General features: G+C 56.7%; 1 protein-coding gene across 1 annotated transcript; it reads right to left on the reverse strand.

The window, feature by feature from the left end:
• Positions 1–2,828: 2,828 nt before the first annotated feature.
• Positions 2,829–18,269, reverse strand: CYGB (cytoglobin). Its single transcript, XM_054278925.1, has 3 exons — positions 17,759–18,269; positions 6,370–6,601; positions 2,829–4,663 (listed from the first exon to the last, which is right to left on the reverse strand). The coding sequence occupies exons 1-3, from the start codon at positions 17,899–17,901 to the stop codon at positions 4,499–4,501; spliced, it is 540 nt and encodes a 179-aa protein (XP_054134900.1). The 5' UTR covers positions 17,902–18,269; the 3' UTR covers positions 2,829–4,498.
• Positions 18,270–18,932: the final 663 nt, after the last annotated feature.

Here is an 18,932-nt window from a genome sequence, read left to right on the forward strand (position 1 = left end):
CTGCTGCTTTCCTGCCCAAAAACTCCCTCAGAGTGAGCAGGAACCCTCACGACAACGGGGCAGCCCTCAACACCCCTCATCTTCCCATCAGAAAGAAACCAAGCAGAGCTGGAGAGGGGTTTCATTGATTTATCCACTGAAGATACAAGTTTCAGTTTAATAACACCATTTTGTCCGGTTACAAACATACTAAAAACCTACAAAAAGAAAAAAACCAAAGTTACACCCATAAACACGGAAGGCAGGTATAAAACCAGCACGGAAGCGCTGAGGAACACGAACATGAACAGGATCTGCAGCAGGAACAGGAGAGACACAGGGTTACATCAGACCACACTCATGGCTGTGGGGCACGCTGGGGCTGGGGCAGACACACCAACACTGAGAGACAACTTCAGCTATGGAAAATAACTGGCAGCCTGGCACAGAGGTCAGGCCAGGCGGGTGGATTTGGCCCTCCCTTTCCCTCAGCTGGTCCAAGGTCAGCGTGTGGGTTTCCCTCTGATCCCTGTGCCTGGCATTGGTGGTGCTGGCCCCAGATCCCCACAGCAGGGCAGCTTCCCCAGGGCAGCTTCCCCATGAGTTCTGGCACCAGAGTCCAGCCAGGTGAAATCTGGTCCCCATTGAAGTGTCTGAGCATCCCCTCAGACCCTGGGGGGACACTGTGACCTCTCTCCTGGGACAAAGGGGCAGAGTTGTGAGAGGGTCCCCTGGGAGAGCCCAGGCTGCCCTGGGGATTTGTCACCCCCAAGAGAAGATGAGGGTGGTGGCACGAGGCCCATAAGGATTCTGGTGGTGTTGGGGGATGTCTGCAGAGCTAAACCTGCCACGAATGTTGGCCATGGAGGGGGACAGGGTGGGTGGGTCTGTGCCCCATCCCAGCCCAGTGCCCCCATTTCCCCAGGGCTCAGGTCCCTCTGAGCAAACACTGAGCTGCAGGGAGGGCACAGGAGCTGGCTGATGGGAGCAGCGCTGCCAGAGAGAGCCAGGACGAGGGGCTCAAGGGGGACACCAAATCCCCCCTCACTCAGCATTTCCCCACCTCTGGCAGGGGGCACAGAGGCTTTCCCACCTGGATCACAGCTCCAGGCCCAGCCCTGATGATAATGCCAAGGTGCTGGCAGTGCCAGGGGCTGGCTGGGTCTGGGGGTGCAGGGCAGAGACCAGCTGGGCCCAGCATGTGCTGGCAGCGACGCCCTGAGCCTCAGCTTCTCACCTGTGAGCCCTGGGGAAAGGAGTTTGAGAGCTGGTCCCCACCAAGGAGAGCAAAGCTCGGCCTAAGTGTGCCCCCAGCTCGGCCTAAGCGTGCCCTCAGCTCGGCCTAAGCATGCCCTTAGCTCGGCCTAAGCGTGCCCTCAGCTCGGCCTAAGCGTGCCCCCAGCTCGGCCTAAGCGTGCCAGGAGTGAAAGGCCAAGCCCCAGAGAGCAAGACCTGAACAAAAGGGGACAAGGGGTCCCCAATCAGCTGTGGTGGGACTGGGGGAGCAGTGGGTGGCAGTGACAGGGAATGGCTGTGCATGGGGGTGTGTGTGTGCCAGAGAGCCATGCACAGAGCCAGGACATGCCCCCCCTCCCTTGCTGCTCTGCCACACGGCATTTATCAGCCCTGTCACTCTGGAATGGCGCTTTTCCCTCGCTCTGTTGATCTTTATCTCTCCCCAGATGAGGACGGTGCTGGGTTTCAGCAGAGCAGAGAGGGGGCGTTCGTTTCATCTCCATCTCCTCCTCCCCTCCCGAGCCCTGCCCCGCCGCCCTCCTGCTCCGTGTCACTTCCTAGCAAGCTGATAAAAATAAAAATAAACGTGGTTTTGTTTGCCTCTACTGGAGTGGGCTGCGATTTGGCTGATCGGGGGTGCTCCTCGAGGGACAGCAGCTGCACACATCTGGATCTGCTTTAGGAAAAAGTGCCTGGAAAAAGCCCCAAGCCCAGCACACGCACACGTGGTGCAGGAGGCCGTGGGTCAGCTTTTCTGGGGATGTAAAAAAAGAAAGGAGAAACCAAAGCACTGTTGAATGGGGAGGTGGGGGGACCTCCCTGCTGCTGCCCCCCAAAAGCCAAGGCACAAGGGTAGGTTGGGTATGAACATGGAGAATTTCCAGATGCTCCAAAGTGGCTTCTCTGCAGACTGGGAGCCCAGTTTTGGTTGTGGGAAGGGAGGGGAAGGGTTTGCGCTGCAAAAATAAAATTCCCACCTGGAGATTATTAACCTCAAAGGTCAATGTGCAAAATTTTGTCTAAAGATGAAACATCCCTGTACAGAAACACCCCTGGCCCAGCATGTGCAGAGCACAGGGAGTGCATGAACTGCTCAGAAATGTGTGCTGCTGGCCTCCAGGCCTTGGCAGGAGCCAGCAGAACTCGTGAGTGCCGTGGTGTGCTCACACACAGACATCACCTAACAGTCTTGATCCAAGGGATCCCTCCCAGCCCTGCACTGGAGGGGAGTCAATGGCTGAGCAGGCTTCTCCCATCCGTCCCCACCCAGGCAGCAGCAGCTGTTTGAGGACTGAGCGGCCTCTGTAACAGCCCAGAGTGAGCTGGAGCTGCAGCCATGGGCACCTCCACCAGGGCAGGCTGTGGGCTGGATTCTGGGCATGCTGGCTCTGACAGCCCCACGAGCAAAGCAGCATCACTTGTCACCCTGTGCCTGTCCCTTCCTTTCACACCCCCTGGACCCTGCCATGACCAGGACAGCTGTGCCCAGCTGTTGGTGCCACCCAGGAGTCGCCATTGCCCCAGGCCCCGTTGCTCCTCTCCATCAGTGTCACTGTGGGATGCAGGAAGGAAAGGACTGCAAGGCCAGAGTGGCTGCAGTGACATTGTTGGAGTCCTGGGGCTGTTTTGAGACACAATAAACCTGTTCTGTTCCTGGGGATGGTGAAAGCACAGGTGAGCCAAGCAGGAGGTTCTGTCTGTCTGTCTGCTCTGGAGGAGGGAGGTCAGCCTGGGGCAGTGACCCACGGTGAGGGATGGCCCCAGGGTGGCTGTGGGGATGCCAGGTGGAGCTCTGGGCTGGCTGCCTGTCCAGCTGGCACCAGGAGAGGAGCTGGGCTCTCTCAGGAGCTGCCAGCTCTCCAGGACAGCGGTGGAGCCAGGCCAGAGGGAATCTCAGAAGGGAACCCTCCTCCCACTGCCACAGATAACACTGCCCTTAATGCCTGAGCTCTAAAAATAGCACAGGCCTTCAGGGAAATATTGGGTGCCAAGGATTCCAAAGCTTCCCAGCACATCTGGCATTTCATCCTCAATCCTTTGCCATTCAGTTCCCAGAAATGTTACGAATCCAACCACATGTGGGCAGAAGGACACGGGGCTGCTCCTCCTCCTCCTTTTTTCATATCTGCAGGGGAAACTGAGGCACAACCAGGCAGACTGACCCAGAGGTTCAGGAGGAGTTGGTGTTGGAGGAGGGATGAGCGCTCCAAGGCCTGCAGCCACGTTTGGGGGGTGGGAGAAGCCTCTGTCAGGCACAGGCAGGAGCACTGCTGTCCCCAGGAGGGACTCAGCTCCTGCATGGGCTGATTTCTACCAGGCACTTTGTTTGGAGGAGCCCAGTCTCACCATGAGGACAGGAATATGTACAAGGTATTTATGGATGTTAACAGAGAAGGGACCTTTCCTCATAACCAGAATCCCTCCTGATGTGTCTGTGCCATCTTTCCTCCTCCTAATCACAGCCTGACCCCTGTTCTCACTGAGAGGACAGACAGACCGACACACAGCAGCTCCCAGGGCACACCATGCTCCATCCAAACCCCTCCTCAGGGAGCTGTGGGGGGACTCACCAGCTCCTCACCTGTGGCACAGGGATCCCACCCACACACCATGCTCTGAGCCATGAGGGATCCCCAAAGGGGATCCCCCTCCTTCCCCTCTCTGGGGCTGTGGGGCAGCTTCTCTCCCAGCCCAGAGGGGCTGCAGCAGCCAGCCCAGGACAGGGACTGTGGGTGACTGCACAGGTGAGCTCTGCTGCCCACCTGGAGCACCCAGAGAGGCTCTGGCTGTCAGCCCTGCCAGGTGACACACAAAGTGCAAAGCAAAGCAAAGTTCTCGGTGCAGTCAGGGGCTCCAGGTTTAGCCAGGGGCCTCACGTGGAAAATGAGGGTTGTGTTGTTCATCAGTGAATGGGGCATCAGCACTTGTGCAAGGGGCTTTGAGATGGTGCAAGTGAGGTGCAGGATTTGGGAGGTGGTGATGGACAGGCCAGGACAGGAAGATGGAGCCAACAACAAAAGCTCTCCCCTCACCCTCTGCATCCCCTTCCAGCGTCCCCTGCAACTGCTTCACCCCGACCCACCCACACCCTTCATGGTTCTGTGGCTTTTTTTGGCTTGTTTAGTTTGTTTTTAAACCCCATGGAGATCAAATTGTGACTTGGCAGCTGACAGAACTGGCCCTGCTGGGCTCCCCAAACCGAGCAAAGATCTTGAGAGGAGACCAGAGTGAAGTCCTGGGGTGAGCAAAGCCCTCCCTGCCCCTCTGGTGGCCCCCTGGGCGCTCACAGGGTGGCAGTGGGGTACTGAGCCCAGCCTGCCTCCTTGTAGGCTGCTGTCACATGGGTGCAGATGAGGGTCTTCATCTTGGTCCAGGCTCCGTGTGCCTCGGGGGTGAAGTCGTTGGGGTATTCCTCAGCAATCACCTCCAGCATCACACCAGTGAGTTTCTGAGGGGAGGCACACAGCAAGGAAGGGGTTAATAACTCTCCAGGGAGCTGCTCACAGCAAGTTTGGCTTTTTCCTACAAAACCACTTGAATCCTGCTGCTGTCTGCAGGACACAGATGTGCTGGAGGTCTATGACAGCCCTGGCAGCAGCCAGGACAGGCAGCAGAGCAGAGAGCTGCTGGCAGGCTGAGGCATCTCCCCAGTCTGGGCACCCCAAATTATTCACAGAATCACAGAATATTCCAGGCTGGAAGGGACCCATGAGCATCATCAAGCCCAGCTCTTGAGTGAAATGGGGATCAAACCTGTGATCTTGGGGTTATGATTCCCATCAGAAAGAAGCCAAGCAGAGCTGGAGGGGGGCTAATTAGCCAACTAATTGAGTCCCTGCTATCGTGCCTAATTTCTAGAAGGGGGACACAGCCACAAACATGGGCACAGCCAGGTGGCCTTCCCTGGGCAGGGGGGGCACTGGGTGCTCTGGCACTGGCTCTGTGTGGGCAGGGTGGTCTCCACAGCCTTCCTGAGGCTCTCCCTCACACCCGGCCAAGGCCAGGCAGCACCAGCTCACACAGCTCCTGCTCCCTGCCCCGTTCCTGCAGCAGCCCCAAGGTTATTTTGCTCCTATCTGTCACAGACATGTTTTATGAAAAATCCTTTCCTTAGGATTTTTCCTCCTGAGAATCTGAGAGAGCTCAGGAACAAAATGTAAACATTGATTATCTGCTGCTGTGGAATGCAACAGGTGGGTCTGTGATTGGTCTCATGTGGTTGTTTCTAATTAATGGTCAATCACAGTCAGCTGGCTTGGACAGAGAGTCCAAGCCACAAACCTTTGTTCTCATTCCTTCTTATTCTATTCTTGGCTAACTGTTGAAGATTGCAATGCAGGATGTTTTCCATTACCATCTGCATGGCAGATTACCTTTGTCAAGTGGGCAGTTTGCCTTATCTCTCTCTTTGAGTGACCACAATCACTCCTCCCTCGGGAGGGGACATCTGCTGATAACAGCTATTGACTGTCACTGCATGTCTGATAAGAACTACAGCATCCCATTGGGAGATGTGAGCCCAGAGGGAGGAGCCAAGCATTCCTACCTGGATATAATCTGGAGATTCTGGAACACCAGCACAGCTTCTGCACTGGATTCCCCAGAGGAGCAGCAGCTGCCTCTTCCACTGGATCTTCAGAGGAAGAATACATCCTTCTCTACAGGATCCCTGCTCCAGCAGAACCACCCCTGACACTGCAGGAGGGCTGAGCCACAATTCCAATGGGACTGCTGCCAACACCCTGACCCACAGGGTGTCAGGTTGGGTTCTGACTCTGGCAGTGTTGTTCTAGTGTACTGCATTGTTTATTTTATCCTTTTATTTTTTTCCTTTCCCTATTAAAGAACTGTTATTTCCTGCTCCCATATTTTTTGCCTGATAGCCCCTTAATTTAAAATTTATAGCAATTGGGAGGGGTGGGGAGGGTTTATATTCTCCATTTCAGGGGAGGCTCCTGCCTTCCTTAGCAGACACCTCTTTCCAAACCAAGACACTAGCCTTCTGATGAAATAATTTCTTCTATTCTTTTAGTATAGTTTTAATGTAATATGTATCATAAAATAATAAATCAAGCCTTCTGAAACATGCAGTCAGATCCTCGTCTCTTCCCTCAACCTCAGACCCCTGTGAACACCGTCATACCTATCCTTTACCTTAAAGTAGATGGGCTCCACTTTGTGCTTGAGGGCATGGGCCTTGCCCACCAGGGCCAGCACAGAGGAGACCTTTTCAGCATCGTTGAGGTTCTCCACCACGGTGTTGATGGCCCCCATGACCCTCCGGGCGTGCTTGCGCAGCTGCAGGCTCCTCTCCATCTCCAGAGGGTCCTCCATGTGCTTGAACTGGCTGAAGTACTGCTTGGCCGAGGGGAAGTTCACAAAAAACCTTCCGGAAAGAGCAGACATGAAATGCCATCAGCAGGGGGAGAGCAGGCTGAGGGGTTAAAGCAAAGCACAGGGGATGGAGGTGGTGGAATCCATCCCCTGTGTCTCACACAGCCAGGGCTGATTTTTCTATCAAATTCCCCAGGAGCTGCAGCATTCAGCTGTCTGAAAACAAGAAGGTTGATGCCTTTTCCCCAAACCCCATCTGCTACAAGGTCATCACAGCTGGATATTCATCCTCAAAGCAGAAGCAAGACTGAGTTCTTGATGCCCAGACATGCCACCCAGGCGTGCCAGATGCTGGATATGTGCCCACATATATCAGAACAGCACATCCTGCCTCAGAGAGCTGGAGATGAGCATGAAAACCTCTCTTTATCCCATCCAGCCTCTCCTTGCCCCTCTTCCTTGCCCCCATGGGCTTTATTTCTGCATTGCCACCCAGAACAGTCTCCCCTTGTCCACCTTTCATGGATCAGCCCCACCAGAGTGTCCAGCAGGACCTAAGGCCTGAGCTGATGTCACTGCTCATTTGGGACATTTTTCCCAGCACAAGGATACCCCAAAAACTCATCAGCCCCTCTGTGGGGAGGGCTGGGGACCCTCTTTTCTGCAGGACTAAATCAACCCCAATGAAATGCAGCTGAAAGAAATGAAGTTGTGGTCACAGTTGATGTGCTGAGCTCCCCAGGGAGGCAGAGGGCTGGAGGGGACAGGGAATTGAAGGGCGCAAGGTAACAGGGACCAGGGCTGGAGCCACCAATGCCAACAGCACCCATGCCAGGACTGCAGCTGGGGCTGACACCTGACTCACATAAACCACCCCTTCCACTGAGTTTCTGCAGGAGAGAACCACATCAGTGCTGGTTCCCCTCTGTCACCCAGCCCCCTCCCTCCTACAGGGCTCTCCCTGGCTCCTGGGCTGCTGGAGGATGCTCAGGAGGCAGCACAGTGCTCCCAGGCTGTCCCCATCATCCCTGGCTCCAGGCAGACTCCCTGCTCCCCTCCCCAACCCCGTTCCCAAGCACCATCCCAAACCACGGGAGCCTGAACCCATCCCACCTCTCTCTCCAACCATCACTCCTTCTCTCCAGAACCAGGTGGGATCCTCTTCCCCACTCACCACTCAGTGAATAATCACAATATTGAGTACCAGGCTCCTTTACCAGTTTGTTATCCTCCTTTTCCCCCTCCCTCCCTTCCTTCCCCCGCTCCCTTGGCTTGTGAAAGCTTGGGGGCATTGCCAAGGAAGCGGCTGAAGCTGTGCCTGGAGTGCACCACGGCTCCTGCTGCTTCCCCAGGCAGCTGGGATTCATCAGATGGCCCAAAATAGGTTTTGGAGGTGTGAAGAATGTGTGGCAGAAAGGGTGGGGGAGGAAGGAAGGTGGAAGGGGGAGATGAGGTGTTGCTTTTGAAACCCAGAGGGGACCCATGACAAAACTCCTCTTGTTGTCGTGCAGCCTCCTCCCCACAGCACAGCTCCTCCTGACACATCTGGTCCCTGTCGGCAGAAATCACTCCCAGGCCTGGCTGTCTCCAGCTCCTGATGCCACAGAGATGCTCAGTCCTTCAGCCCAGAGCTGTCAGAGAGGTGCTGGGGGATGGAGCTGGCCGGGCCTTCACAGATAACATCATCCCAGCATCTCAGACTTCTGCTGTCCCGTGCATTTCCCCACAGAAGGGCAAATGTTCCTCTCTGTTTCAATGGAACCATTTTTTCCAGCTGGACTCAGCATCCTTCAGTCCCCATCTCATCCCTCCCCACCTCTATTCAAGGTGTTGCAGCTGCAGCCACCCAGAAAAGCCCTCCAGCTCCAGCAGGGCTCATCCTGTGGGTTTGACCATCCCTTGGTGGATCTTCCCCTTTCAAAGGCTGCCCCCAGGCACTGGGAGCCAGAGATGGCCCTGGGAGCCAGGGATGGCCCTGGGAGTGGGACCTGCTGCCCCAGGCAGGGAATGGAGGCTCCAGCTGCTCCCTGCATGCCTCAGCCTCTGCACCCCAAACCCACGGGAAGCTCCCTGAAAAGCTGTGTTTAATCTCAGCTGAAGGGCAGCATCTTCCCAAGGCATGGGAAACGAGTTGAGAAAAATTCCTGGTCTGAACCACAAAGGGAATAGCCAGGGGGGACTGAGCTCTGCACCATGAGGATTCACAGTTTGTCCCCAACAAGAGTAGGGCCAAAAAGAGACCCTGGGACCATCACCTCCACCTCTCCCCACTTTGGCCAGCTCTGCTGGGAGCAAAGCCTGGTTCAACCATCAAAATACCCCAACCTGTATGAAACCAGACCAATGAAACATCCAAATACTTGATTTCCAACCTGTCCCTGCTTTGCAGACCCGCAGGCTGATGCCCCTGAGGGAGCTGAGCCCAGCAGCTTTCCCAGGGGATGTAAAACCAGCAAACCCTCAGCTCATGTGTTCAATCCTGTGTCTGCTGGATTTCTTTGGTGGAGAACTGAAACAGAGGAGCCCAAAACAACTTCAGGAGCAAACCTATGGATGACCAGAGACCTGCAGCCACCTCTCCTTGGAGAGCAGCAGGCGCCTGCAGCAAGAACTTCAGCCTGGAGCAAATATTTGAGCTGTCAAAGCACAGAGAAGAGGGAAGGAGGCTCACTCAGTGGTAGTTGTTAATAAACAGAGAAGATTAATTTAACACAAAGGTTAAATATAACCAGAGGAAAAGAGGGGGAAAAAAAAGAAATAAAATACTCCAACAATAGTGAGTTAGAAGAGGTGTCTGGTGGGGTTTTTCCATCTGCAGAAAATTTGGAGAGTTCAAACCTCTCGGGCTCTGGAAGGGTTTTGGATCATTATGTGTGCGTGTGTGTGGTTTGGGCTTTTTTTCCTCCATCAGAGTCATTAAAAGATGATATTTACCATTGCATATCACACAAAATGATGATTGATAGGAACCAGATGCCTGCATACCGATCTCATTAAATTTCTTTTTAAGCGATTCCATTCTCCACCCGCTAATTTGTACTCTGCCAGCTACATCTGGACCCAGAGGACAGGATGTCAGGATTGCTTTTCCTCTCTCTTTTGCCCTTGTAACAACTTTAAGGACACAACCATTCCCAGTAGCAGAGCCAAAGGAAATAATTAAGGTGCAAACCCACTGCAGTTACTGGAAACCTGTTTTCTGTTAGGGAGGAGAGGCATCTCCTCCATCTCCCCCAGCTTCCTCCCTCTCCCCAGAGTATACAGAGCAAATCCTGCATGGAGGAAACCTCCAAGCCCAGCTGGAAAGAGGACGCCTGGGTGCTGCCTGGTCCCCCCAGGCACCTGAATCCTTGCTGCTTCACTTCCCCTGTTTGCAAACTGTGGGGTGAAAATGCTCATGAGCCCTCAGATCTGCTGGGAGGCTTCAGCAGAATCATTTAGGTTGGAAGAGGCCTTCAGGATCACCAAGTCCAGCTCTTAACCCAGCCCTGCCAAGCCCACCACTAAAGCACATCCCCAAGTGCCACATCTCCACATCTCCTGAATCCCTCCAGGGTTGGTGACTCAACCTACCAATGCTTTCATGTTTTCTCTCGCCTCGTCCCTCTACGTGGGAGACACTCTAAGGCAGCCTGGAGCCTCTGTGTCCCTTTCAAACCTCTCCTTCCAGCTCCTCTCTGGGGTGCCCACAAAGCAGCTGATAATGGGTAGGCAGGTGCTGTGTGCTGCTGCTATTTATTATTATGCTGAGGGCTGGCTCACTGCTTTGCCTGCATGTTCCCCCTGCTCCTCCCAGCCACCTGTAGCCCATCATCCCCTTTTCAGGCTGATGGGTTTACGCAGCCCAGGGTGAGGAAGGTCTCAGCCATGTCAATTCTACAGCTCAGCAAGGCAGAAAAAGGCAAATCCAGTGAGTAGGAAGAGGATGGTGCCTGCCTGCTGCTGTGTCCTCTCTCTGAAAGCTCCTGGACAGGTGGGGATGGTGGTGGGAAACATCTCCAGCTCTGCCACGGGAGGGCTGGAGGGAAAAGGGCCAAGTCCCCCTCCACACACTAATGCTAAATTCAAATTCTTCTGCAGCTGAGAGAAAGGTGTAGCTGGCCTTGCTCCAGGTGAAGCCCACACCCCACTGCAGAGCCTTGGGAGCAGAATCCAGCACAGCACTGAACCCTGCTCAGAGGCTGTGCTGCCCCAGGGCCCAAGGCACAGGGACCAGGACACCCCAGGGAGGCTGGGAGCAGATTCCTCAGCAAAGATTCCACCAAATACACTTGGACATGAGCTAGAAACCCCCGGGGCAGGTCCTGCTCACTTCTGTGTGCACAGCTCACACCTCCAAGTCCTCATTGCTGTTGTTTTTCCCTACCCCACGTGAGGACTCAGCCCAAGCACAGATGAACCTTTAGGGCAGGGATAAGGACGTCTTTCACAGGAGAAGTGAATTAACAGCACCAAAGTGGCTTCCCCACCGGTCTCTGGAGACCTGCCTCCCTTGGAGCTGGAAGAACACCCCTGGCTGGGTACAGAGGGGGGTAAGACCCATGCACAAGGACGTGGTCCACGTTCCACTCACACTGTGAGCCTGCGTGTGGCTTCACCACCTCTCCCCTCAGCTCGGGCAGGATGGGCAGCCAGCTGGCACTCAGCGTTCCCCAGGCGCCCTGCCAGCCTGCCCGGGGCTGTGCTGGCATTTCCCTGCCCTTCATGAGCCCCGAGGCTCCGCCACAGCCTCGTTAACGGGGCCGGCCGGGGATCGGCCCTCCCCGCCTGCCCTGGAGGGGAATTGTCACGGCTGGGACCGACCCATCCTGAGCCACAGCCAGGGAAACTGCCCGGGCACACTGCTCACCCCCTGAGCCTTTGCTTGCCTTGGTCACGGATGTCCTGGTGGGTGCTGAGTGGGGTTTTTTACCCCCATGTGCCTTGGAAGTGGTGCAAGGGCAGCACGGGGACAGGGGACATGGGGAAGGCTCTGGATATCCCAAGAGCTGCTGGCAGGTTGTGCCACATTTCTTTCATTATCCAACCCAAACTTCTGTCATTCATATCAATAAATCCCCCCTCTAGCAAACCACCCATTGCTCCAAGCACTACCCCCTGAACCTGACCATGAACTTAAACTTCTTTGACCAATTTTCAAGCCCATCCCTCCTAGGAATCCCACTAATCCTCATCTCAATAACATTCCCAGCTCTCCTACTACCATCCTTGGCCATGGGGAAGGCTCTGGATATGCCAAGAGCTGCTGGCAGTGCCAAGGTTGTGCCACAGGGATCCCCTCACAGCTGCCTTGGGAGCTGTGCTCAGAGACAACGCAGCCGTAGGACAAGGGGCTGTTTTGAGACTGAGCTTGTTAAACCCTCACTCGCCCCCTCAGTGCTCATGGAGTGGTTGTTAGCTGGGAAATGTCCCTTGTGCGCGCCTGTGTCCCTCTCTGGCTCTCCTTGTCCCCACAAAAACATCCCCCAAAACATCTTTCACCGCCATTCGTGAGTGTGGGACAGGGACACTGCTGCTGGTCTCCACTGGGCCCTTGGCAAGGAGAGATTTTGCATCTCCCTGAGCCACTGTGCCCTGAAATGTGTCCTTCATCAGCCTGTCCCCATGGACGCCTCCACAAAACACATGTTGGCTTTGAGGGCAGCTGCAAAATCGCTTCTTTAAATGCCATTTTTGGGTAGATTCAACCCATACTTTTTTGATTCAGCTGGAAAAAAAAAAAAAAAAGGTTTTCTGCATTGCCAGACTCATTAGTCAGATTTTTTTGCTATTTTAACCTAGAACTCACAATAACATCTGGCATCCAAGGAGTGCTTTCATATTTTAAAGCTCTCTGCAAAGTGTCTGAGTCCAGGTGTGTTTGCTCAGACTAAGCAGCAACCAAAATCCAAAATCCAGGGGCCTGATCCTGCATTGGCAAACCTTTTGCTTCCCCTCCTACCCCTCTTGAGGGGGAAAGAGCACATCAGGAGCAATGGAGAAGGTGGAAATTTGGAAAGGTGATGGCTCTGAAGTGCAGACAGAGGGAACAGAGGGATGGAGAAGACCTGTGGAGGTGGCACAGCCTGTGGTGGCTGGGCAAGCTCGCCTTGCATGCACTTGGCATGGCATCACCATTGGTCCAGATTCTCCTGGGATCTATAGGAGCTATCCCTGGGTTTTATCCCCTCTGGAATCCATCAAGTTCTGTGCTCTCACATCTGTGCCTGTGGTACGTGTGTGTGGGTGTGGGAGCAGGCTGAGCTCTCAGCCCTGGCTGCTGGGATTAGCTGGGCTCTGCAAAGCACAGAGGGTCCCAAACCCCCTCTGAGGCTCACCCCAGGCTGCTCTCAGCCCCTGTGTGCTGTGGAGGGCTGAGCCACCCCTGGGTGTTGGCATTGTCCAGCCCTGTGTCACAGTATTGGCAATAAACTATTGGAAGGAGAAAAGGGGGACCCTGGGGAGGGACAACCACAGGCTGAGGGCTCCTGCACTGCACAGCGGGCTCTGAAGGCTGCCGTGGGAGCGCTGTGCTGAGGGAGGGGTCAAAAAGGACTCATCACTGCATAACAGATGGGGAAACTGAGGCACAGCAACGACCCCAGGGGCATGGGGAGGCTACGGGGGAGCTTCAGCCCAGGGCTGCCAGCCAGTCCACTTGGGAACCACTCAGAAGGAGGCAGAGCCCCAGGTGAGCAGCTCCTGCTCCTGCTCCTGCTCCTGGCTCCAGCCCCAGTTCCAGCTCCAGCTCCTGCTGCAGGTGAGCATCCCCAGCTCCAGCTCCAGCTCCATCCCAGCTCCATCGCCATCGCCATCCCCAGCTCCAGCTCCAGCTCCAGCCCCAGCTCCATCGCCATCCCCAGCCCCATCTCCAGCCCCAGCTCCATCCCCAGCCCCATCTCCATCTCCAGCTCCAGCTCCAGCCCCAGCCCCAGCTCCATCTCCAGCCCCAGCCCCATCTCCAGCTCCAGCCCCAGCTCCATCCCCAGCCCCATCTCCATCTCCAGCTCCAGCTCCAGCCCCAGCCCCAGCTCCATCTCCAGCTCCAGCCCCAGCCCCAGCTCCAGCTCCAGCTCCAGCCCCAGCCCCAGCTCCATCTCCAGCCCCAGCCCCAGCCCCAGCTCCATCTCCAGCCCCAGCCCCATCTCCAGTCCCAGCCCCAGCTCCAGGTGAGCATTTTCAGCTCCAGCTCCAGCCCCAGCTCCATCCCCAATCCCAGCCCCAGCCCCAGCTCTATTCCCAATCCCAGCCCCAGCTCCAGCCCCAGCCCCAGCTCCATCTCAGCCCCAGCCCCAGGTGAGCATCCCCATCCCCATCTCCAGCTCCAGCTCCAGCCCCAGCCCCAGCCCAGCTCCAGCCCCAATTCCAGCTCCAGTCCCAGCCCCAGGTGAGCGTCCCCAGCCCAGCTCCAGCTCCATCCCCAGCCCCAGCCCAGCTCCAGCCCCAATTCCAGCTCCAGTCCCAGCCCCAGGTGAGCATCCCCAGCCCAGCTCCAGCTCCAGCCCAGCTCCACCTCCAGCCCCAGCCCCAGCAAGGGTTAAGGCCGCTGTGAGATGGAGCCTGCAGAGGCCCCAGAGCTCCCGGGGAGGAGGAAGATGAGCGTGGCGAGGAGCCTCTGCTTCCTCCGGGGCGAGGCTCCCCACCGAGGAAATTGTCAATTAGCGACAGCGTTTGAAGCACAGAGCGCAGATTCCCAGGATCCGGTGGCTGCTCAGCCACAGACCCCATTATCCCTGTTTGTGTCCCCCGGGCTCCCAGAGCTCTGTGGGATCAGGGACTCGTCGTGCTAGGGCAGGGCCCCGGGGTTTGCTGTGGGTTCAAGCACCAGCAGCAGCCACGAGGGATGGGAACATGATGCCCAGCTCTGTGCCTCAGTTTCCCCACCTGCAAAGCATGGAAAGGCTGGGGGTGGAGGGGTGGGATGCTGGCTGGGGACAGAGGGAGCTGGGCTGGGTTCCTGCAGGATGGCAGCGCTGCAGATCCCCCATCACTGCCTTGGGTGGGCATTGCCCCCGTGCCTCCATCCTCAGAGCACAGGATCAGGCCCCCGATTCAGTTCAGGAGTGCTGCAACCCCCCAGCCCTTCCCACAGGGGAAAACGCAATTCCCTGCCCTGAAGGGATGGAGAGGGGATGGAGCAGGTAAGCAGGAGCAGACCCTCGGCCCCCAGGCACAGCCAGGTCCCTGGTCACAACCCCAGCCACAAGTGCTGACAGATTTGCCTGCTCTCACCACTCTGCCCATGGGGGCTGCACTGAAAGGGCTCCACAGCCACGCATCCCCTTCCTTCTCCCTGGCCACACCTGTGCCAACCCCTTTCTGCCTCAGTTTCCCTCGCGAGGTGAGCAGGAGCACCAGGCTGGCTCTGGTGAGGCAGAGGCTGCTGGGGCAGCTTCCAGCCCCTGTTGTACCCACCCAAAATGTTCTGGGCGGGTCACCTCGCACCGACCCCTCCCCAGCCCCGACCTCTGGAGCTGCTGAATCACGGCCCGGGCTCCCGGCGGCCCCCACGCGTGACCCACTTCCACCGCGGCTCTGCCAGCTGTGAGCGCAGCTGGGGCAGCGGCAGCGCGGGCTCCCGGGCCCGGCCAGGGCTGCCCTGAGCTCCCATCCCTCTGTTCCCCTACCCGGCCAGGGCTGTCCTGCTTTCCGTGCCCCTGCCAGGGCTGTCCTGCTCCCCCATCCCTGAGCTCCCATCCCCGACCAGGGCTATTCTGCACTCCCAGCCCTGCTTTCCCAGCCCTGCTCTCCCATCCCGGCCAGGGTTTTTCCATCCGTGCTTTCCCATCCCCGTGCTCCCATCCCCGGCCAGGGCTGCTCTGCTTTCCCATCCCTGCTCTCCCATCCCTGCTTTCCGTGCCCCGGCCAGGGCTGCTCTGCTCTCCCATCCCCGTGCTCCCATCCCCGGCCAGGGCTGCCCTGCTTCCCCATCCCTGCTTCCCCATCCCTGCTCTCCCATCCCCGTCCAGGGCTCCCCTGTTTTCCCATCCCTGCTCTCCCATCCCTGCTTTCCCATCCCTGTTTTCCCATCCCTGCTCTCCCAGCCCTGCTCTCCCAGCCCTGGTGAGGGCTGCCCTGCTTTCGGCCTCCACGTGCTTCTTCCCCAGGGAGCTCAGGTGCAGCCCAGAGCTCACAGGGGGCTCAGAGCAGCGGTGCCAAAAGCTCTCTGGGGACAGGGATTGTCACCGTGGGGACACAAACCCGCTGTGCCGTGCGGATCTGCGGCTCCAGCCGGCGCTGCTGGAGGGGATGGTTCCTCTCCCAAATGGCATCACTATGCACAAGGCCAGACCTCACTTTAAGCATCCCAGGGAAGCTCTGGCTGAGGAAGCAGGTGGTGGGTTTAGCTGGGATGTGCAGGGCACGTGCCATGACTAAGGATGGAAAGGCTCCCAAAGAGCCAGGGTTCACCCTAGCAGGCAATTCTGTCCTGCCCTGTTGTCACAGCAGGAGAAAGCCTTCACCACAGTGCACAACTCTGCCTGCATTAAAAAAACCCCAAACTGCACCAAAAACTTCTGCTGGGAAAGTTTGACTTGAGACCAGACCTCGGCCACCCCGTCCCCACTGCCACACCTCGATTCTCCTCACGCCCAGCCCTGCCCCAACAAGCACCATGAGGACTCCAAAAGCAATGAGCTGCCCTGGGTGAATCCCCCATGGCATTGCCATGAGTCCCTGGGTGCCAGCCACGGGCACAGAGCCACTCTCCCTGTGTCAGTGGGCAGTGGGCACCTGGAAGGGCTGGCAGATGGGGCCGTGGCATGACCCAGCTGCTGGGCAAGGGGCTGGCCATGCATGGCTGGTGGCCAAGCCATGAGCTGAACCTGGTGAGATGGGGCTGAGAGGAATCTTATAACCCCCAGATTGCTGCAATTTCTGCTTCAGAGCCAGCCTAGATAGGTTTGGTGTCCCAGCCATGGAGCTGTCACCCCTCCTGACTGCCCTGACTGCCTACACAGACTGGGGGCCACGGGAGAATGGGCTCAGCCATCAGCTGGCTCTGAGAGAAGGAAATGTTTGTGCAGGAGGTGGAGAGGGGGCTCCAGTGTCATTTTGGAATCTGCAGAGGGGTCTTGGTAAGAAAATTCCATTGCAGTGCTGGCATGAGCCTGGAGGGGAACTGGCTCTGCTCATTGTGATGTCCAGGGAGTCTCTGCTCCCTGCAGACCCTGTGGGCTCAGAGCTTTAGCTCAGTCAACTGGAAAACTTTCAGATTATTATTAATGAACAGCACATCCTTCCAAGGGGTTCCCTGCACACCCACAGTACCCTGGTGCAGGAGAAAAGGGGGAAGACCCAACCCATTCCTGGGGTGCCTGGTTTTGGTCCAGGTGGGGTCTGACCAGGGACATCCCAGCATTCCTGACCCCAGGGATGAGCAGTGTGGCTCTGGACAGGATCTTTGCTGATTGCCATTTGGCCATTGCAGGCATCTCACCTGCCCCTCTCCTTGCCATCCTCAATAAGGGAAACAGTTGGTGCCATACGCCACTGATACCCCAAACTCCCAGTGCCTGTGGGATTCCCACTTGGCTCTTTCCCGGTGTACCTGGGTATGGTTTTACTCCCAGACAACACAAGAACCCCCACCTCCAGAGCATCTCCCCTGCTCTGGCTGCAGGTGCAGAGCTCTGAGCTGCTCTCTGTGCCCCGCTGCCCTCGGGAGACGCTCCGCACCCCCCTCGGGGGCTGCTGTCCCCCCCTGCCCCTCTCCCGCCCGTGCCCCCCGCCTCCCTTCCCAACTTCACTGCTCTCCTTCCCGCCGACGCTGCCGCCGGAGGGACAGATGGTGCCCTGGGAGACACACCTGCTTGGCTTTTACCTTGGCTCCCAACTCGCATTATTTCACCCGCCAGCCTGCTCCGGACCGGGGGGAGCCAAGAACCGCGGAGCCCCGACCCGCCCGCAGCGGGACTGAGCTGCCCCCGCCTCCGCCGCCCCCCGGCCCCGGGATAAGGTGACCTCAGCACGGAGCATCCCCCCAAAGCCCCCGGCAAGGCTGCCCTGCTCCCCCCGGCTCAAAGGTGTGGGAATCGAGGAGCGCTGCGAATCCCTCCCTGCTCCCAGGCAGCAAATACACCCAGCCAGCTCCCCACTCGCTGTCATTCATCTCCACTCAGTTCTATATATTGTTCTGCCTCTTTCTGAGCTATATAGAGATTCAGTTGGATTTGCTGCTTCCCTTTTTTTTTTTTTCTTTTTTTTTTGGTTTTTTTTTTTTAAATACCTGATGAGTATGGAGACCCCAACGTCCTCGCAGTTTGCATATACTCTGCTCCATATCTCTTGAATAACCTTTTTTTCTGCGTCTGAAATTTCTTCACTTCTTTCCCATCTCTCAATCTCCATTTCTCCCTGGACTTTCTCCATGAAAAACAGCCGGCAGGATCCTCCGGGAAGCCAGGAGGAGATAAAGAGAGATGTGTGTGAGCGGGTATATCCTGCGAGAGGAGAGACAAGGTGTTTGCTCGGCGGCTCTGCGACGTGTGGATGTGTGTGTGAGTGTGTGAGTGTGTGTGTGAGTGTGTGTGTGTGTGAGTGCAGCTGCTGTCAGCGTGTTTGGATGTGGAATTTCAAGAATATCCCGGAGGAATGATGCGTGCGATTAGATGTGAGATCTCCTAGTGCTGTCCATGGCTGTAGTTAGCTTCAGCTCGCCTCGGATGTGTGTGGCTGACTGATGAGGAACTGCCTAAAAGTAAAATATTCAAAGGCATTGCAAGACCAGCCTCTTCACCAATGTGTGAACGTGAGCTCACTTTCTCCCTCTCTCCTCCTCTCTCCCACTCCTCCCTCCTTTCCTTTTTTTTTTTTTTTTCCTCCCTGAAAGGGAGGGATGAGAGAGATGTTCTGGGCAATATCAGGACGGGGCTGGCGGGGGGGGGAGGTAGTGCTGGAAGTTTTTTTCCCAGCCCTTTGTAAACAGCTCAGAGGAAATTCAGAATCCAGAGTGCTGAGTTAAAGTTAGCCCAAGTGCTGGCTGTGCCCCGGCTCTGCTCTTTGCACTCCCTGATTTTGCAGGAGGTGATGTTTGGAAGGACAGACCCCTCACCTCCAATTCTTGGGCTGAGAAGAGATTTGGGTCGAGAGGGGATCTCTCTGCCCCCCAAAAGAGATCATGGTCTGTCCCACGGGGACTTTTTTTAATGCTGAGATTTTGCTCTCCCTTCTCGTGGCACGACCCAGCTGAAAGGGATGCAGAGTTGAGGCACTGGTGAAATGAAGGCATTATTGTGGATTGCGTGGCTCCTGGCAGCGCCTTGGCAGGGAACACCTCCACTCCAGGCTTCCCGCCGCCTCCGTGGGTGTGATTTTGGGGCTGCTTTTTACCCAGATGCCATTCCCAGCTCGCTGGCAATCCGGCACGTTAAACCCACAGCACAGCCCATCAGCACAGAGAG

The sequence above is a fragment of the Melozone crissalis genome, unplaced genomic scaffold, assembly GCF_028551555.1.
Source record: "Melozone crissalis strain CALT ecotype California unplaced genomic scaffold, PUWL_Pcris_2 ptg000026l_1, whole genome shotgun sequence".
Taxonomy (NCBI): domain Eukaryota; kingdom Metazoa; phylum Chordata; class Aves; order Passeriformes; family Passerellidae; genus Melozone; species Melozone crissalis.

Excerpts from the sequence above, each read along its gene's own strand:
- CYGB (XM_054278925.1), bottom strand. The coding sequence starts at position 17,901 with ATGGAGAAAGTCCAGGGAGAAATGGAGATTGAGAGATGGGAAAGAAGT. Across the intron at positions 6,602-17,758 it reads GGGGTCTCCATACTCATCAG|GTTTTTTGTGAACTTCCCCT; the intron begins GTATTTAAAAAA and ends TCTTTCCGGAAG. Across the intron at positions 4,664-6,369 it reads TGGAGCCCATCTACTTTAAG|AAACTCACTGGTGTGATGCT; the intron begins GTAAAGGATAGG and ends GCCTCCCCTCAG.